Raw genomic sequence first — 15,952 nt, forward strand, 5'->3', positions numbered from 1 at the left:
CTCCTAGGGATATCACCTGTGAATGGGCCATTTAAGGCCTCTTACAGGACTGATTACTTACTTACATTACTTCATTCCATTGTGAGATGCCCCACCCAGTAGAAGGAGCCAAAGCCTTTCCACAGGGATAAAACCAGCAATCCCAAACACCAAGATTGCCTGTTTGCACTGGATTCCCAGAGGACAACTGGACCCTTTCTTGAGGATCATCTCTACTTCAATGGAGCCACAACTGTCACTCCAGGAGGACTTATTTCAGGCTGCTTCCAATACCCTGACCAACAGGGTGTCAAGTTTGCATTCTGTCTCTGTCAGTGATTCTTTGTATTATTGCATTTATTTTATTTTATTTTATTTTATTTTATTTTATTTTATTTTATTTTATTTTATTTTATTTTATTTTATTTTATTTTATTTTATTTTATTTTATTTTATTTTATTTTATTTTATTTTTATCTTTCTTGTTGTTTGCTCTCTCTCTATTAAATTGTATTTCTGACTTGGAGTCTCACTGGTTTTGCTTTTCAAACCAGCACACCTTTCTATTCAGCTTGTATGGAATCTCAGGATTTAGAGACACCAAATAATGTTTGGTGAATAGTTTTCCTGTGCACATTAACAATTAAAGGAAATTAATGGAGAAAACAGTATACATCCATGTAAATAAAACAAAGTGTGAACTATGTGGATAAAGATTATCAAAGGCAAATCATTTGCCTTTGGTTGCCTCTGTCAATCTGCGTCCTCTTCTTCTCTTCTCTTCTCTTCTCTTCTCTTCTCTTCTCTTCTCTTCTCTTCTCTTCTCTTCTCTTCTCTTCTCTTCTCTTCTCTTCTCTTCTCTTCTCTTCTCTTCTCTTCTCTTCTCTTCTCTTCTCTTCTCTTCTCTTCTCTTCTCTTCTCTCTCTGCAATATTTTGTCTTATTTGTACTACTTCTTGACCGTTTCCCTTTCTTTAGAAAGCAGTATGTGGTTCCAGGGCTTATCAATCTGTGTACCACTCTAGCTCATGCAGCTATTAAAGGTGCTTATTGTCTGCAGGCAACACACAGTAACTTAGGAAAAATGTGTGGTGTTTGAGAACGAAACACCCAAAAGATGTGACTTAGATTGAATGAGTAGAGAAGTTATGATAATTTTAGTGCTGTATGACCATAGCTTTTATTTTTCAGTTGTCTTATTTTTCATTGCAGAATTCCTATTTTTTTCCTCCTGTGCATGTAGTATGTTTATTTACTGTGGAGTTGCAACATTTATCACTGCTGCAGGAAAAATATGTTTACATTTCTTTACCTGTTCTTGCAGTTACAGAGAGGTCATGTTGGAAGCTTTTTTTGCTCTCTAAGTAGTCTCCTGCACTATGTTTGGGAGGGCTATAGGCAGGGAAATCATTGTCCATCTGTTGTGACCTGGATTGTGAAATTTCTGTCTCTACCTTCCTGATAATCACTTCACTTTTGAAATCATCTGTTGTCAGACCCTTTAGAACAATTGAAAAAATAAAACTTACAGATACATGTTAAAATCTACAGATGCATATTAAAGATAAAAGTAACTTCAATCCACAGAAATGCATCCTGGACTGCCCTACCTGTAGTGTCTTTCTGTCTACAGCAATCCCTAGGTAGCCCTTCCATGGCTCATCATCATTCTTGAAACTTCTGCAGCAAGTCTAAAAATTGCTCTTGGAACACTGGTGTTCAATAGAGCTTTTCTGCTTAGTATCTACCAAGTCTTTCATAGTACCTTCCACCTCTTGCATTTTGTGTTGCTACTTTTTTATACGTTATTGTTTTTATAATATATTGTGGTTTGATCTCATAGATGTTTTAGTAAGATTTTTCACAAATACTGCAGAAAACATGATTAGAGTCACTGTATCCTAAAGTCTGTTTTATCCCTTCCTAGGGTGAGCTGTATGTCTTGGAGGGGCTGCCTACTGCTTGTGTTATGTAAAATAATAAATAATTTATAATGCTAACTGAAAATATCCATTTTGGTGAACAAACATACATGGAAGTGCTTGACAGGCACTTTATTGAGACATAATCAAAACCATGCCTTAAAAATGTGGCAGAAAAATATGAGCTTTTTTTTTAAAGTGAGGGAACTTTTCAGTGAGTCGTTGCTTTACTCCAGAGTATTATTTACCCACTTTAGGAAATCCTTAACTGGTGGATCAGTGTGAGCCATAATGGAGGTCTGCAATATGATTCTGTGAATACTTAGCTATTTTACTGAAAGCAGTTTTTCTGATGTACTGCCTTGTTGCTGATACCACCACCTGCTCAAGTAAAGAATCACATGAAGCTTTGGATCATGTGGCCCTTTCCTCTTGTCTATCATAATGAAAATAATTTTGAAAGGACTAATGGATTTCATGCACAGCCTTAGAAAGCTGAAGGAGTTTCAATGTACTAACAAATGCCAGTTTTGACCATACCTCTGAAGCTATGATGTATGCATGGAATTTAAAGAACTGCATCTATATACTCAAAATGGTAATATAACATTGGTGCTTGATGCTATGAATTGATACAACTTCTGCAAATTATTTTGTTTTCAAGCAGAGACTGCTGGCTTCTATCATGTGGACTGTACCTGCTTTTCCAATTTTATATGGGAACTGAAAAATTATGTAAACATAAGCTTGTGTCAGTGTAATTATTTCTGCAGTGAAAAAAAAATTACAATCTACTTTACAAGACAAATGAAGCAGTGACCTGCTCTTTATGGTAGTAGAATAGTGGGGCTTTGCATAATTTATGTTTTCATTGTATTAAGCTGCTTGCATGTGCCTGTTGAGAGCGGGATAACTTGTCTCTGCATCAGTTACAAAGCAATACTTTTTTTCTGGTTACTCTGACAAATAAGTATTCTTGATAGAATTTTTATTTTTTTCCCTTTGGCTGCTAAACCATAATTATCTGAGACAGTTTTGTGAATATCATCTGTAAGTGCACACACTTCGGATTTGTGTTGTGTTCTGTTTAGTCTGCTGTATTTGCTCCTTAGTTGCAAATAGCTAAAACTGCCTAAATGCTTTTTGTGTAGGTGTCCTGGGGTGACTGTATGGCCCAGTATCCCCTATCATCTGCTTTTTTGTCCAGATATAAGTTCTGTGCCTTTAAGATTGAAGAGGGGGAGCGGTAGAATTCTTTTGGGGAAGTTTTTTTTTCTTCACCTATCCTCCTCTAGGTTCGCTGCAGTTGCAATCTCCTGTGTTGTCTGCGGCACGGACAGAGGGAGGACAGCTGTGCTTTTTCAGCTAGTTTCTTGTCTGTGAGCTGAGTCAAAAGTTTTCCCAGGACTGTGGCTTCTTTTTCTGGAACTGTTCATCTCTACTCCTGTCTGAAAACTAAGATCAACACCAAGAGCCCATGCTGCGGCCCAGAGGTGCCTGGGACGCTGCATCTCAGCTCCAGAGAGAGCCAAGCCACACCCATATTGGCACCCAATGTGCGGCTGGAGAAAGTGAAAAAAAACTGTACAAATGATAATATCTGGCAAATGATAATGGAGATGAAGGTTTATCTGAGGGGTTACCCAGAACAAGTCAGTCAACCAGATGGATCACAACTTTGGGTGTTAAAAAAGAAAGAAGGGTAATTGTAGTAGGTGATTCCCTTCTGAGGGAGACAGAGCACCCTGTATGCCAATTGGACCCATCTCACAAGGAAGTCTGCTGCCTCCTTGGGGCCTGGGTAGGAGTGTTGGTCTGTTAGAGGGTAGGAAGGCTCTGCAGAGGGATCTGGCCAGGCTGGATTGATGAGCTGATGCCAGCTGTATGAGGTTCAACAAGGCAAAGTGCTTGGTCCTGCACTCGGGTCACAATAACCCCATACAGTGTTGCAGACTGGGGGAAGAGTGGCTGTACAGCTGCTTGTCAGAAAAGGATCTGGAGGTGCTGGTCGAGAGCTGGCTGTATATGATCCAGCATGTGCCCAAGTGGCCAAGAAAGCCAATGACATCCTGGCCTGTATCATCAATAGTATGACCAGTAGGATCAGGGAAGAGCTTGTTGCCCTGTACTCAGCACTGGTGAGGCCATACTCAAATCCTGTGTCCAGTTTTGGGCCCCCCACTACAAGACATTGAGGTGCTGGAGCAATTTCAGAGAAGGCCAACAAAGCTGGTGAAGGGTCTAGAGGGTAAGTCCTATGAGGAGCGGCTGAGGGAGCTGGGGTTGTTTAGCCTGGAGAAAACGAGGCTCAGGGTAGACCTTATCACTCTCTACAACTACCTGAAAGGAAGTTGTAGCCAGGAGTCTCGGTTTGAGACAAGTTCAGGACAAAACATCCTGAAATCAATGTCTCCTCTAAAGAAGGCAGGTTTCAGCATTCCCTTCCCCAGAGATGCAAAAGGAATTTCTTGGAGGAAAGTGAAAAAACCTGTTTATTTAACGCACAAAGTGCCCATAGGGAACAGGAAAAAGAAAATTAATGATGTTAGATTTTAAACTTCCTCACTGCGGAGAAAGCTGGTGGATTCAGAGTTCTTTCCTTAGCTCTGGCTTGGCTTTTTCCCGAGGTCCAGAGCTGGGATGAGGTGTTCCTGCAGCCTCCTGGCAGGGACTCATCGCGTGGGGCTCCCGGCAATGTTCTGGTGTTCAGACCAGAGCAAAGCTGAACAGTTCCAGAAGAAGCCACAGAAATCACTGGAGAAGCTGTATGCAGTCCAGGAAAAACTTCTTGCCTCAGCTAACAAAAAGAAGCTAGCTAAAAGCAAAAAAAATGTACTCCCTGTCCATGCTGCAGAACCGAGAGACATATGTGAGCTGAACACAAAACTGCACGCTGAGGATTTCCCCTGGCTTCCGCCCCTCCCCCCCTCTCCCCCCCCCCCCCCCCCCCCCCCCCCCCCCCCCCCCCCCAGCTTAACGCTACAGCATCCAATTTTGGGCATAAAGCAGATGATATGGGAATACAGTATTTTTATAAAATCACCCCAAGACAGCAGGTGGAGGTCAGCCTCTTCTCCCAGGCAGCTAATGACAGGACAAGAGGACAGAGCTTCAATTTGCACCTGGGGATTTCCAGACTGGACATCAGGAGGAATTTCTTCATGGAAGGTATTGTTAAATATTGGAATGGACTGGTCCATGGAGGTCATGGAGTCACCATCCTTGGAGGTTCAAAGAAACAACTGGATGTGGCACTTAGTGGCATGGTTTCGTTCACAAGGCGCGGCAATTTCTCAAAGGTTGGACTGGATGATCTCTGAGGTCTTTTTCAACCTTGTCATGGGTTGGCACTGGCCAGATGCTAATGCACCCATGAATATATGTTTTTCCTAACAACTACTGTGGGATGTGATCAAGAACAGAGCAGAGCAGGCCCAAAACTTGAAAATAGAAAGAAAACTTTATTAAACTACATAAGAACAGAAAATAGAAAAGAAAAAAAAAAACCCTAAACACACAAAAACAGAAATGAAAACCTCCCAGAACATTTTCTTCTCCTCCCCCAATTTCCACCCCTTACCACGTTACCCTCCATAAACCAAAACCCTGGGTTCTCAATCAAAACATCACCACTCAGACAAAACTAATCTTCAATTCAGCAAGGGAGAGAGGAGTCTCTCTTGCACCATAGACTGCCCCCCAGGAACACAGGTCCACCCTTCCATGTTTCCATGTCACCCATGGCACCCGCCTGGAGAGGTCTGCCGTGGTGACACCCTCTTTTCCATGTCCAGTGCTTTCACCACTGTCCATGGGCCAAAGCTGCATATAGGGCTCTTTTAAGGATGCTTGGCTAAGTCTCATGCCGGGACAGCAGTCCCTCCCCGTCTTTCCCCTGGGGCCGAAGGTTCCAAGAACAGAGATCTTCCCTGAGGGCAGAGGGCGCCACCAAACCCTCTTCCTCTCTTCTATGTTCTCTCCACTCCTACAGTGCCAGTCACTGCAGCAAAGTCAAGCTGACTGCATCCACGCAAATACAGTTTATGTTCAAAGGGACTCAAGTTCAGTCTATGGCTAACATTATGCAAGAAAAGTCCAGCCCAAAAAGCCACTCCTCTTCATCACTGCCCATCTGGGATTCTTTTCATCTTCCTTTGTCATCTCAGTCCCAGGCTGTCTCTCTCTCTCTTCTCACAAAACCACCAGCCACGAGAATCAATGTCTAGAAAAAGTTTTCTTCTGCCAAGAAAGAGGTAAAAGTCTCTGGCTCCCAGCAGAGTTGCAGGCTTGGCACATCCCTACACAGCCAGGAACTTTTTCTCCCCCCCCCCGCTCTTTCTTCGCTGCCAGCTGCCACTAATATCAATTCCGAAGCTCTGAAGAGGCAACCTCTCCGTGGGGGGGAGGGGGGGGAGAGGAGAATGGGGATGGAGGGCACCTCCACAGTTTTCCATCCTTCCATCTTGAAGAGGCTCTGCATGGCTTTCCCGCTCCCCTCCCCCACCCAGCCCCGGGAGCTGTGGAGAAGGGGAGAGATGTGTGCTCACCTTGCAACCGGAACCCAAAAAGAGCAATCCCTCTGAAGTCCTTGCTTTTAACTCCTTGTGTTCTCAGAGGCATGTCCAACCTCTCAGTGGCTACTCCAGGTGCCAGCATAAAACCTGACCACTGATTGGTTTGCCCACAACTTCCTGGAAAACTGACTTCCCCCTCAAACCAGGACAAACCTTAAGGTATCTAGGATTCTGTAACACCTTTTTATAGGTAGGGTTTTCAAGCTGACAGCTGTATACATCTGTCTTGTATGCAGTTCAGAAGCATGGATAAACTGTTGAGTAGAACTATTAATCACAAACATAAACAACAGTCAAATAAATATATTGCTGAAACGGTACCTTAAAAAATATCAGTCTTTCATACTGATATGGAAAGAAGGTGATTTTGTTCTTTCATCCAATATCTTTTATTTTGTGAACTAAATTAACTGAGCATTGACTCTAAGGGTAATATCAGAAGAAAAGGATTTAATTCAAATGCAGAATATGAATAATGAGATTTCTTTTCCTTCTAAGATTACATCTGTTCTTGTAAGTACTAGAGTAGTACTATTAAGATGTGACTGATTAAATCTTCAAATAGGGACATTCAGAAATTTCACTTAAGCTTAAATTCAAGTTTTACATAGGCGTGTCTTTCCCACTTAAAGGAGAAAATCACAACATTTGCTATCCTTAGTTAAAATGCTTTGACCTCAATGCAATGGATATTTTGGCTACATTTTAAAACTGATCTGTTCATTAAGTCATATCCAATTAAAGAGAAAAGAGAATGAGTTCCTACTGTCAAACTGACTGTAGTAAAAGCACATTCCAAGTCATCTTAATATTTGTAGTGTATGATTAAACATTAAAGTTACCAGGGAAACAGTGAAGTTTGGTTTAGATTTGCATTTAGAAGAAATCTAAACAGAAGTGTTTTGTGATGCTTTGAGGTTTGAAACTCTTACAAAATGCTCTCTGGAGGTTTATGCTAATTAAACACTTCTGACATTAAATTATAGTATTGTATGCCTAAAACTCTTATTTTTTTTTAAATCCTTTTATTCCCTTACCTCCTCTGTTTTCACTTGTCAAACCTTTGAAAGTCTTAAAGTCCATATAAAGAGCCAAAAGCCCTTACTTGAGTATTTGCAAAAAACCTAATCAAAGCTTCATTATTTGTTTTGTTATATTTGAAATTCAAATCTGGTGAATTAAGGTATAATCTCTGTACTGTAGCACAAGAGCAATGTAATTCAAAATGTGGTCCTGTATACCAAATATGTTGCCGAAGTTAGGTGTACTGCTTAACACTTGAACTAATATTCTAGAAGAGTCCTGTGTATCCAATGTGAATGTTCTAATAAAAAGCTTATTCCAATAGATATTTTAAAGCTATACTTTAAAACAAATAGTAGTACTAATTGTTAAAAACCTCATCTTTTAGCACTTCTGTCACTACACTTATGTAACTATATTTCTAGTGCTCTTGCTCTCTATAAAATAGCTTTAAATCCATTATTTATAGCAGAAATTTGTAAATGCATCTTGCCTTATATTGTTTCACTATAAGGTGTCATTAAAAAAATTCTCTTAAAATATTTTTAATTTTTTGCTAAATTAAGCAATTAACTTAAGATGTGCCTTATTAAATCTTTTGAACTTATGAGTGTCCTTTTTCCTTTTTTCTTTTTTTTCTTTTGCACTCCTTTCTGCTCTCTCACTCTCTCTCTTTTTTTTTTCTTTTAAGTTGATGATTACTCAGCCATTTTCCACCAAGATTTGGAATACTCTTTTCTAACTATACTTGCATTTTTTGATAATTTTCATTTTCCCACTTTGTTTTTACTTCTGATACTTATTCTTCTTTCTTCTGTTTCCTCAATTCTTTGTTGTCTTATACCTCATTCTTTAAATGGGCCTGATAGAAACTGACACTTGACTCTGTTTTACTTGTGGCTGGGAATCTCATTCAGTCACATTCATTCAGGAATTATGGTAACAATTCTGGAAGTCACATTTTTCTTTTGTCATACTTCAATTTTTCCACAACTGTGTTTCTCTGCCACTGCTCCTTTGTAACCCAAACATACATGTTTTGTCCTGCACACTTGCAGTATTGTATAAATTCTCCTTTTTTAGCAAACTCCAACTTTGTGTCCTTTCTCATTTCTTTTAATACTCTGTAAGTTCAGTTGCATCTTAATTTATCAGCACTTTCTTAACTTCCCAAAGTCTATGCCAATTTCAAAATTTCTACAGAAGTCCAACACCTAGAATTCCATTGCTGCTTCTTGCTTGTTCCATAACATGTGTTGTCTCCCCTTCTCCCTGCCCTGTCTGAATTGCTCTGCTACTGCAGTATTTCTCATTCTGTCAAAGATCTTTTACAGTATTCTCTGTCAACTTGATCAAATCTAGTAACAGTATTTCAGATATTGCTCTGAACCATCTGTTTCTTTTGTCACAGAAATTTTGCAACTGGCACATGTTGACAGAGGTGAGAATGTATAGTATAAAATCACAAGTAATTCTTTATTCATGGTTATGAGGTATCCCATTCAAATTGGGGTACATTGAATGTGATTTCACACGATTCTTTACCTTTCAAGTATTCAGATACAATATCATTTGACCAATCATTAATTAACACACACATATTGCTGTTTTGCAAAGCAACTATAATTCTATGGCATCATTGTCCATCTGATTTTTTCATGATTGAGATGTGCCTTGAGTGAGTCTTGCTACAGGTACTTGTCTATGATGCCAGATAATGGGAGGGTTTCACAGAGGTGTTAGAGGGGCTAGGATGATGGCATTATCTTGATAGTCCGAGGGTATCCTTTATTCTTCAGTGTGGGGTCTGTCTTTCTCCTTGCAATAAGATGGGGTCCTTTAGTCATTCTGAGTTAACCATGACTATGCAGTATACAATGTTAACTATATATCTTAAGAATTATAGAATGGTTTGGGTTGGAAGGGACCTTAAGAATCATCTAATTCCATCCCTCCTGCAATGGGCAGGAATACCTTTCACTAGACCAAGTTGCTCAGAGCCCCATTCAACCTGGTCTTGAACACTTCCAGGATGGGGCAGTCACAGCTTCTCTGGGCAATCTGTTCCAGTGCCTCACCACCCTCACAGTAGAGAATTTCTTCCTAATATCGAATTTAAACCTTCCCTCTTTCAGTTTAAAGCCATTTCTCCTTGTTCTATCACTACATATCCTTGTAAAAAGTCCCTCTCCACCCATTTTGTAGATCCCTTTCAGGTACTGAAAGGCCACAGTAAACTCACCCTGGAGTCTTCTCCAGGCTGAATAACCCCATTTCTTTCAGCCTTTCCTAATAGGAGGGATGTTCCATCCCTCTAATCATCTTCATGGCCCTCCACTGGACTTGCTCCAACAGGTCAATGTCCTTCCTGTGCTGGGGACCCCAGAACTGGATGCAGTATTCCAGGTGGGGTCTCAGAGGGGCAGAATCACCACCCTCGACCTTCTGATTTTGAAGCAGCCCAGGATACAATTGATTTTCTAGGCCACAAGCCCACATGACTGGGGCATGTCCAGCCTCTCATTCGCTGGTATCCTTCAAGTCCTGGGGCAGGGCTGTTCTCCATCCATTCATCCTCCAGCCTGTATTGATACCGGAGGTTGCCCAGTGCAACCAAACAGCCCAGGTGCAGCACCTTGCACTTGGCCTTGTTAAGTCTCATGAGATTCCCATGGGCCCACATTTTGAGCTTGTCCAGGTCCCTCTGGATGGCATCTCATCCTTCGGGTGTGTCTACCACACCACTCAGCTTGGGGTCCTCTGCAAAGTTGCTGAGGATGCACTCTAGCCCTTCATCTACATCATTAATGAAGATATTAAATAACACTGGTCCCAATTCAGACCCCTCAGGGGCACCACTAGTCACTGATGTCCATTTGGACTCTGAGCCATTGACCACTACCCTCTGGATGTGACCATCCAACCAATTCCTTATCCACTGAACAGTGCACCCATAAAATCCTTGTCTCTCCAATTTGGAGAGAAGGATGTTGTTGGGAACCATGTTAAATGCTTTACAGAAGTCCAGATAGATGGCATATGTAGCCCTTCCATTGTCCACTGATGTAGTCACTCCATCATAGAAGGCCACTTGGTTGGTCAGGCAGGACTTGCCCTTGGTGAAGCCATGCTGGCTGTCCCGAATCACTTCCCTATCCTCCATGTGCCTTAGAATAGCTTCCAGGAGGATCTCTTCCATGATCTTCCCAGGAACAGAGGTGAGGCTGACAGGTCAGTAGTTCTAAGGGTCCTCCTGAGATGAAGAAAGTTCATACAGATTAATACTATAAGGACTGGTACAGTAGTTAGGGAATGAGATTTTCCAACACTGCCTTAAATTCTCTTTTAGGGTTTTTCTTCTCCTTTGTCATGGGTGCCATTTTATGTTAACCTTTAGGAAAATACTTTTCTTATAGTTCCTCACTATCTTCTGTTTTACTTGTGAGGACATTTGTCAAACTTAATATTTTTCATTCTTTTTTATGCTATTTTAATCAATAGATGCTTTTCATTTTTTTGCATTGTTTAATTAGTTACTAGTTTAGGGGTACACAATAAATTGCAGATAACTACTTTTTTCCAGATCAACATGATAACAAAAAAAAAAAGAATCATAGTAACTTTACAGTTACTACATCAACATCTTAAACTTGCAGACACAATCCAAGTTAAGCCCTTGCTGCTTCCTGACAAGAAACAAATGGGCTAGTTTAGAGGAGATATTAAACTTGCTTTCACTAGTTCTTTTTTTTTTTTATTAAAAGCCTCAACTCTCTACTTTTGTGTGTGGTTTGGTTTTTAGACTGAATCTGGCTGTGCATCAGAGTCAAGTTTAAGACGCCATGGCTCCATGGTGTCTCTTGTTTCTGGAGCAAGTGGATACTCTGCAACATCTACCTCTTCATTCAAGGTTAGTGAATAGCATTTTCTTAGTATTGGTGTTTAAATAACACACAAAAATGGAAAGTAAATAAGCTATGTGAAGACTTGTTTACACAATTATAGAAAAAAACCCCAAACAAATCTTTGGTTTATTATAAGTGTTAGTAATTCAGCATGTGATGAACAGATCATACAGGAAACTTTTTCATGCCTCTGTGCAGTTATCCCTCTTAAACTATGGTGTCATTTTCAAATGGCAAGGAAATCAAACCTGTGGGAGAATTTATTAGTCTTTCTTAGTGTACTTCTGAGAATATCAGGGCTTCTACATGAAAGGAAATGCTGATTCTGTGACTTGACAAATGCCAACTTTGTTTCATGTGTATAAATATTTAACATTTGAAATTGGTTGAGGCAGAAGAGGAGCAGCACAAGAAAAGGGGGAGTAAAGGCTAGAATAAAGTACTTAAACTAGAACTGACTGTTTTCAGGTAAATAGGTGTAAACCTCATCGTATGTAAGATTGTTATTAATAAATTTTTATTGAATGCTCTAAAGCATCAGATGAAGTCAGGATGAAAAATTAAGATTAGTGGACAAAATGAGTAAAAATCGCTTTTATACAGTTTCTTATGTTCTAACATTACCAGTATTTCATAGCTGCTGCTATCTGAAATTTCTTTGGTGTGCTTAAAGAATTTGTTCTTCATAATTGCAGAAATCTTTTTTTTTTTGGCATTGAACTATTGCTGAGCCTGTAGAAGCATTTGAGCCTTTTTATGTTTGTATTTTCAGAAGGGCCATAGCTTACGTGAGAAGCTTGCAGAAATGGAAACCTTTAGAGACATCTTGTGTAGACAAGTTGATACTTTACAGAAATACTTTGATGCCTGTGCAGATGCAGTTTCCAAAGATGAACTCCAGAGGGATAAAGGTAAAACTGTAATTGAGAACTGTTATCTCCATAGAATTTAACTTTTTACACAGTAATAGCCCTTGAAATAGTTATTATAGCATTTGATACCATATAAATGAAGTATGCATATTAAATTTAGTCTTAGGAATGAGATCAGTTGTAGATATTTCTGTATATACCGTGAACTATTTTCATTTCAGAAGTTGGATTCCCATAAAAATCTGCTTAACTTAAATATTGACCTCTAGCTGTCAATTGTATAAATGATCTTTTAAGCATTTGATGTTATATAACAATAATTGTTTACCCCATAACATGAATTCAAGCTCGTTTACTGGTGTGTCTCTGTCACGGTTTAACCCCAGCTCACAACCAAGTACCATGCATCTGCTTGCTCACTTCCCCTTCTCTCTCAATGGGATGGGGAGGAGAATCAGGAAAGAAAATAGAACTCATGGGTTGAGATAAGAATAGTTTATTTGAAACAAAGTAAAAGATAATAATTGTAATAAGAAGGAGAGGGAGAGAGGGAGATATAACCCAGGAAAGACGAGTGATGCACAATATAGTTGATCACTATCCGCTGACTGATGCCCAGCCTGTTCACAAGCTGTGATCAGCCCCTTCTTCCAGGTAATGCTCCCCAGTTTATATACTGGGCATGACATTCTATGGTGTGGAATATCCCTTTGGCCAGTTCAAGTCACCTGTCCTGCCCATGCTTCCTCCCAGCCTTTTGTGCAGCTCTTCACTGGCAGAGCATGAGACACTGAAAAGTCCTTGCTTTGGGTAAGCACTACTTAGCAACAACCAAAACATCAGTATGTTATCAGCATTATTCTCATACTGAATCCAAAACACAGCTCTGTACCAGCTACAGAGAAGAAAACTCTATCCCAGCCAAAACCAGTCTCTTTATTTTGAAAAGCAATAGATTATTAGTTTTCATAGGAACAATACATTCCTTAAAAAAGGCAAAGGTTCTGCCATAATGAATGCTCCTGACATGTATTGGCTGTAGCTAGAGCACTGAGTGCACACTGGAAGTCCTAGTAGACTCAGGTATGGATGTCTACGTCTCTCTGAATTTTCTTCCCAGAACACAGCTTGTCATATTCATGCACTCATCTGAGGCATTAATATTCATCCCCATGTTTGTTCTGGTAGCCTAAACTTTTGATAGTGAGAAAACAATAGATAAGTACCATTCCACTTCTTTGAGAACTTTCTAGTATAAAAGAGTAGATAGTTACTCAATTGTGGCTCCTTGCTTATCCAGTTGTAACACCAAGATAATGTTCTTCTTGCCATCAAATCAAGTGCTAAATTTTGACACTGAGCAAATGTTAGTCTCCTGATGGTTTCTGAAGGTAATGTTGATAGTGGTCAAAAAAAAAAAGAAGGGAGGGTGTGTGTCATGACTGTTACAGGAAAAAATCTTACATGCTACTTAGCCATGAAGATGCTCTTATTTCTTTTTTGCACACTAAAGACTTGGGAAAGCTTTCTCACTCCCATAACACAAACTTTCTCACATTTAGTGGTAGAAGATGATGAAGATGATTTCCCTGCGATGCGTTCTGATGGGGAATTTTTACATAACAGTAACAGCAGTAAGGAAAAATGTAAGTGTGTCAACTTTTTCATTGAAAATTTGTATGAATGGTGTGATAAGCCTGATACAAGATGGGTATTTATGTTCTTTTCTAAGCAGAAAATTGACAAGAATAGTTATTTGAATGTATGTGACAGGACATTCTTATTCATGTTAAGATAATCATGAAAAGCAGTTGAGGAATTATAATCTGAGTTATTCTTAATTCACACAGATATTAATGCAAGACTGTTAAGCTGGAATTTCCTATTTGTGTCCAAAGCCATTTCCACTACAAAAATCTGTTGAAACAGCTGCATCATTTTTGTACTGGGAACTTGTAGGAGCTTCTTGGTGACGGCAGGGACAGCAACAAAATATCTCTATAAGTAAAGCAGCTGTGAGAACACGTGGTTTATTGTGAGTGCAGGGGCCTTGCTTGTAGCTGCTAAGCACGGCTAAAGCAAGCCAGGAGAGAGCAGGAAAAGACAAGAGGAGGAGGTTGTGGTTACCGTACAATAAATGTCCTTCTGAGTTGAATAGTCTGTGTTGAACCAACCAATCTAATACAAGATACCAATCTCACAACATTTACATACAGCCAATAGAACTGTCACTTTACCTTTGGCAAGCAGGAGGGTATTGTTTAATCAAGGGAGATTGCCCCCAGCTAGGCACACTATTGTTCACTAGCTGATGGCTTGGTATTTTACATCTCAAAGCTTTCCTTCATTTCTATCTCACTTGTTGGTCTCATACTCCCAGAATCTAAACCATCATATTTACAAGGCCTCTCTACTTGATCCTTCCCAACAGGAACTGAGATTTGTAACAAGCAACTGCAGTTTTTCTTGCAAATATTATCTGCTTTAGGAGTGTGGTTAAGCACAGTGCTTTTCCAGTTGGGTGTGCCTCATTACGGTTTTTCTAACTTCTATGTCTATGTAATGATAAAGTCAACATTGTTACTGAATCTCACTCATCCTAATTTTAGCTCTTTTTAAAACTGTTTTTCAGTGTTATGCTGAACAGAATTCTGATTTTTATTCTTATCCAAAATGATCTGGTTATAGTTATTGCACTCACTGCATCTATTCACTAAATGTGAATTCCTCATGCAAGTCTTGCTTTTTGAGAAATCTGATACATCTGGCCTACCAGAATTTGTGTATGCACTTAAAAATCTGTTTGCATTCTTCTTATACTTTCTCTTGTTTCCTGGCTGAAATTATTTCTGCATTGACATTTTATAATGGTTGACAATTCAGTATTTGTTAGACTTTGGTTCACAAAACTTTGAAGCAGTACAGTTGCAAATCTGATGGAATCTCCAAAAGTACTTAGAAAGAGCATTTTTAAAATTGTAGACACTTTCTTCAAGAATCTGAAAAATAAATGTGCAAAATAAGCCTTTTCTGTCTTCTGTTTTCTTTTATCTGGCTCTAGTTCCCCATGCGTTGTATGTTTCCTTGCTGAATTTAAGTTTTCTTTCTAGATTATTGCTAAGAATTTTTGGAGGAAAGGAATTGGAAGGAGTTACAGTATACTTCCAGAGAACTAAAAATATGAGTAGATTTTTTTTTCAGTCATTTAAAGTGCTTGCTCTGCTAAGTATGTAGTGATCAGGAGAGGGTATTTCAAGGACCCAAAAGGGTATTGTTGGGCTTTTGGGATAGCTGCTGTAGAGACAGATTAGTTGAGTACCCTGCCTCGTCTCTCAGAGGACCCTTCTGCTGTGGCACTGCTGAGGGTCAAAGAACAACAGGTACAGACCTCTACCACAACAGTGCACCGTTGACAATACTGCACCAACTGAGACTCCGTGACCCCCATCCATGAGATGATTCATGAACCGGAGAGCCAGGAAGTGGTCAGCAAGACTTACTCACCCTTTCATAGTCTTATATGGCCTGTGCGTAAGTCCAGTGGAGAGTGGAGGCTGACAGTGGACTATCATAGCCTGAATGAAGTCACACCATCACTGATTGTTGTTGTGCTGGACATGCTGGAACTTCAGTACAAACTGGAGTCCAAGGCAGCAAAGTAGTGCCACCACTGACATT

General features: G+C 39.8%; 1 protein-coding gene across 7 annotated transcripts in view; it reads left to right on the forward strand.

Moving 5' to 3' along the window:
• The window catches only part of LOC134564987 (ceramide transfer protein-like), a 191,684-nt gene that overhangs the window by 118,911 nt on the left and 56,821 nt on the right, over nt 1–15,952 (forward strand). For 6 of the 7 annotated variants that reach the window (XR_010083730.1, XM_063424335.1, XM_063424330.1 and 3 more), the window contains 3 exons: nt 11,300–11,407; nt 12,175–12,313; nt 13,837–13,920. Coding sequence is in view for 6 of the 7 variants with exons in the window: in XM_063424335.1 (XP_063280405.1) it covers nt 11,300–11,407; nt 12,175–12,313; nt 13,837–13,920 (331 nt within the window). In the remaining variant the exon portion in view is untranslated. The remainder of the gene's footprint in view (nt 1–11,299; nt 11,408–12,174; nt 12,314–13,836; nt 13,921–15,952) is intronic. The other variant, XM_063424333.1, reaches the window with a different exon arrangement.

Source organism: Prinia subflava (assembly GCF_021018805.1).
Source record: "Prinia subflava isolate CZ2003 ecotype Zambia chromosome W unlocalized genomic scaffold, Cam_Psub_1.2 scaffold_31_NEW, whole genome shotgun sequence".
Classification (NCBI taxonomy): domain Eukaryota; kingdom Metazoa; phylum Chordata; class Aves; order Passeriformes; family Cisticolidae; genus Prinia; species Prinia subflava.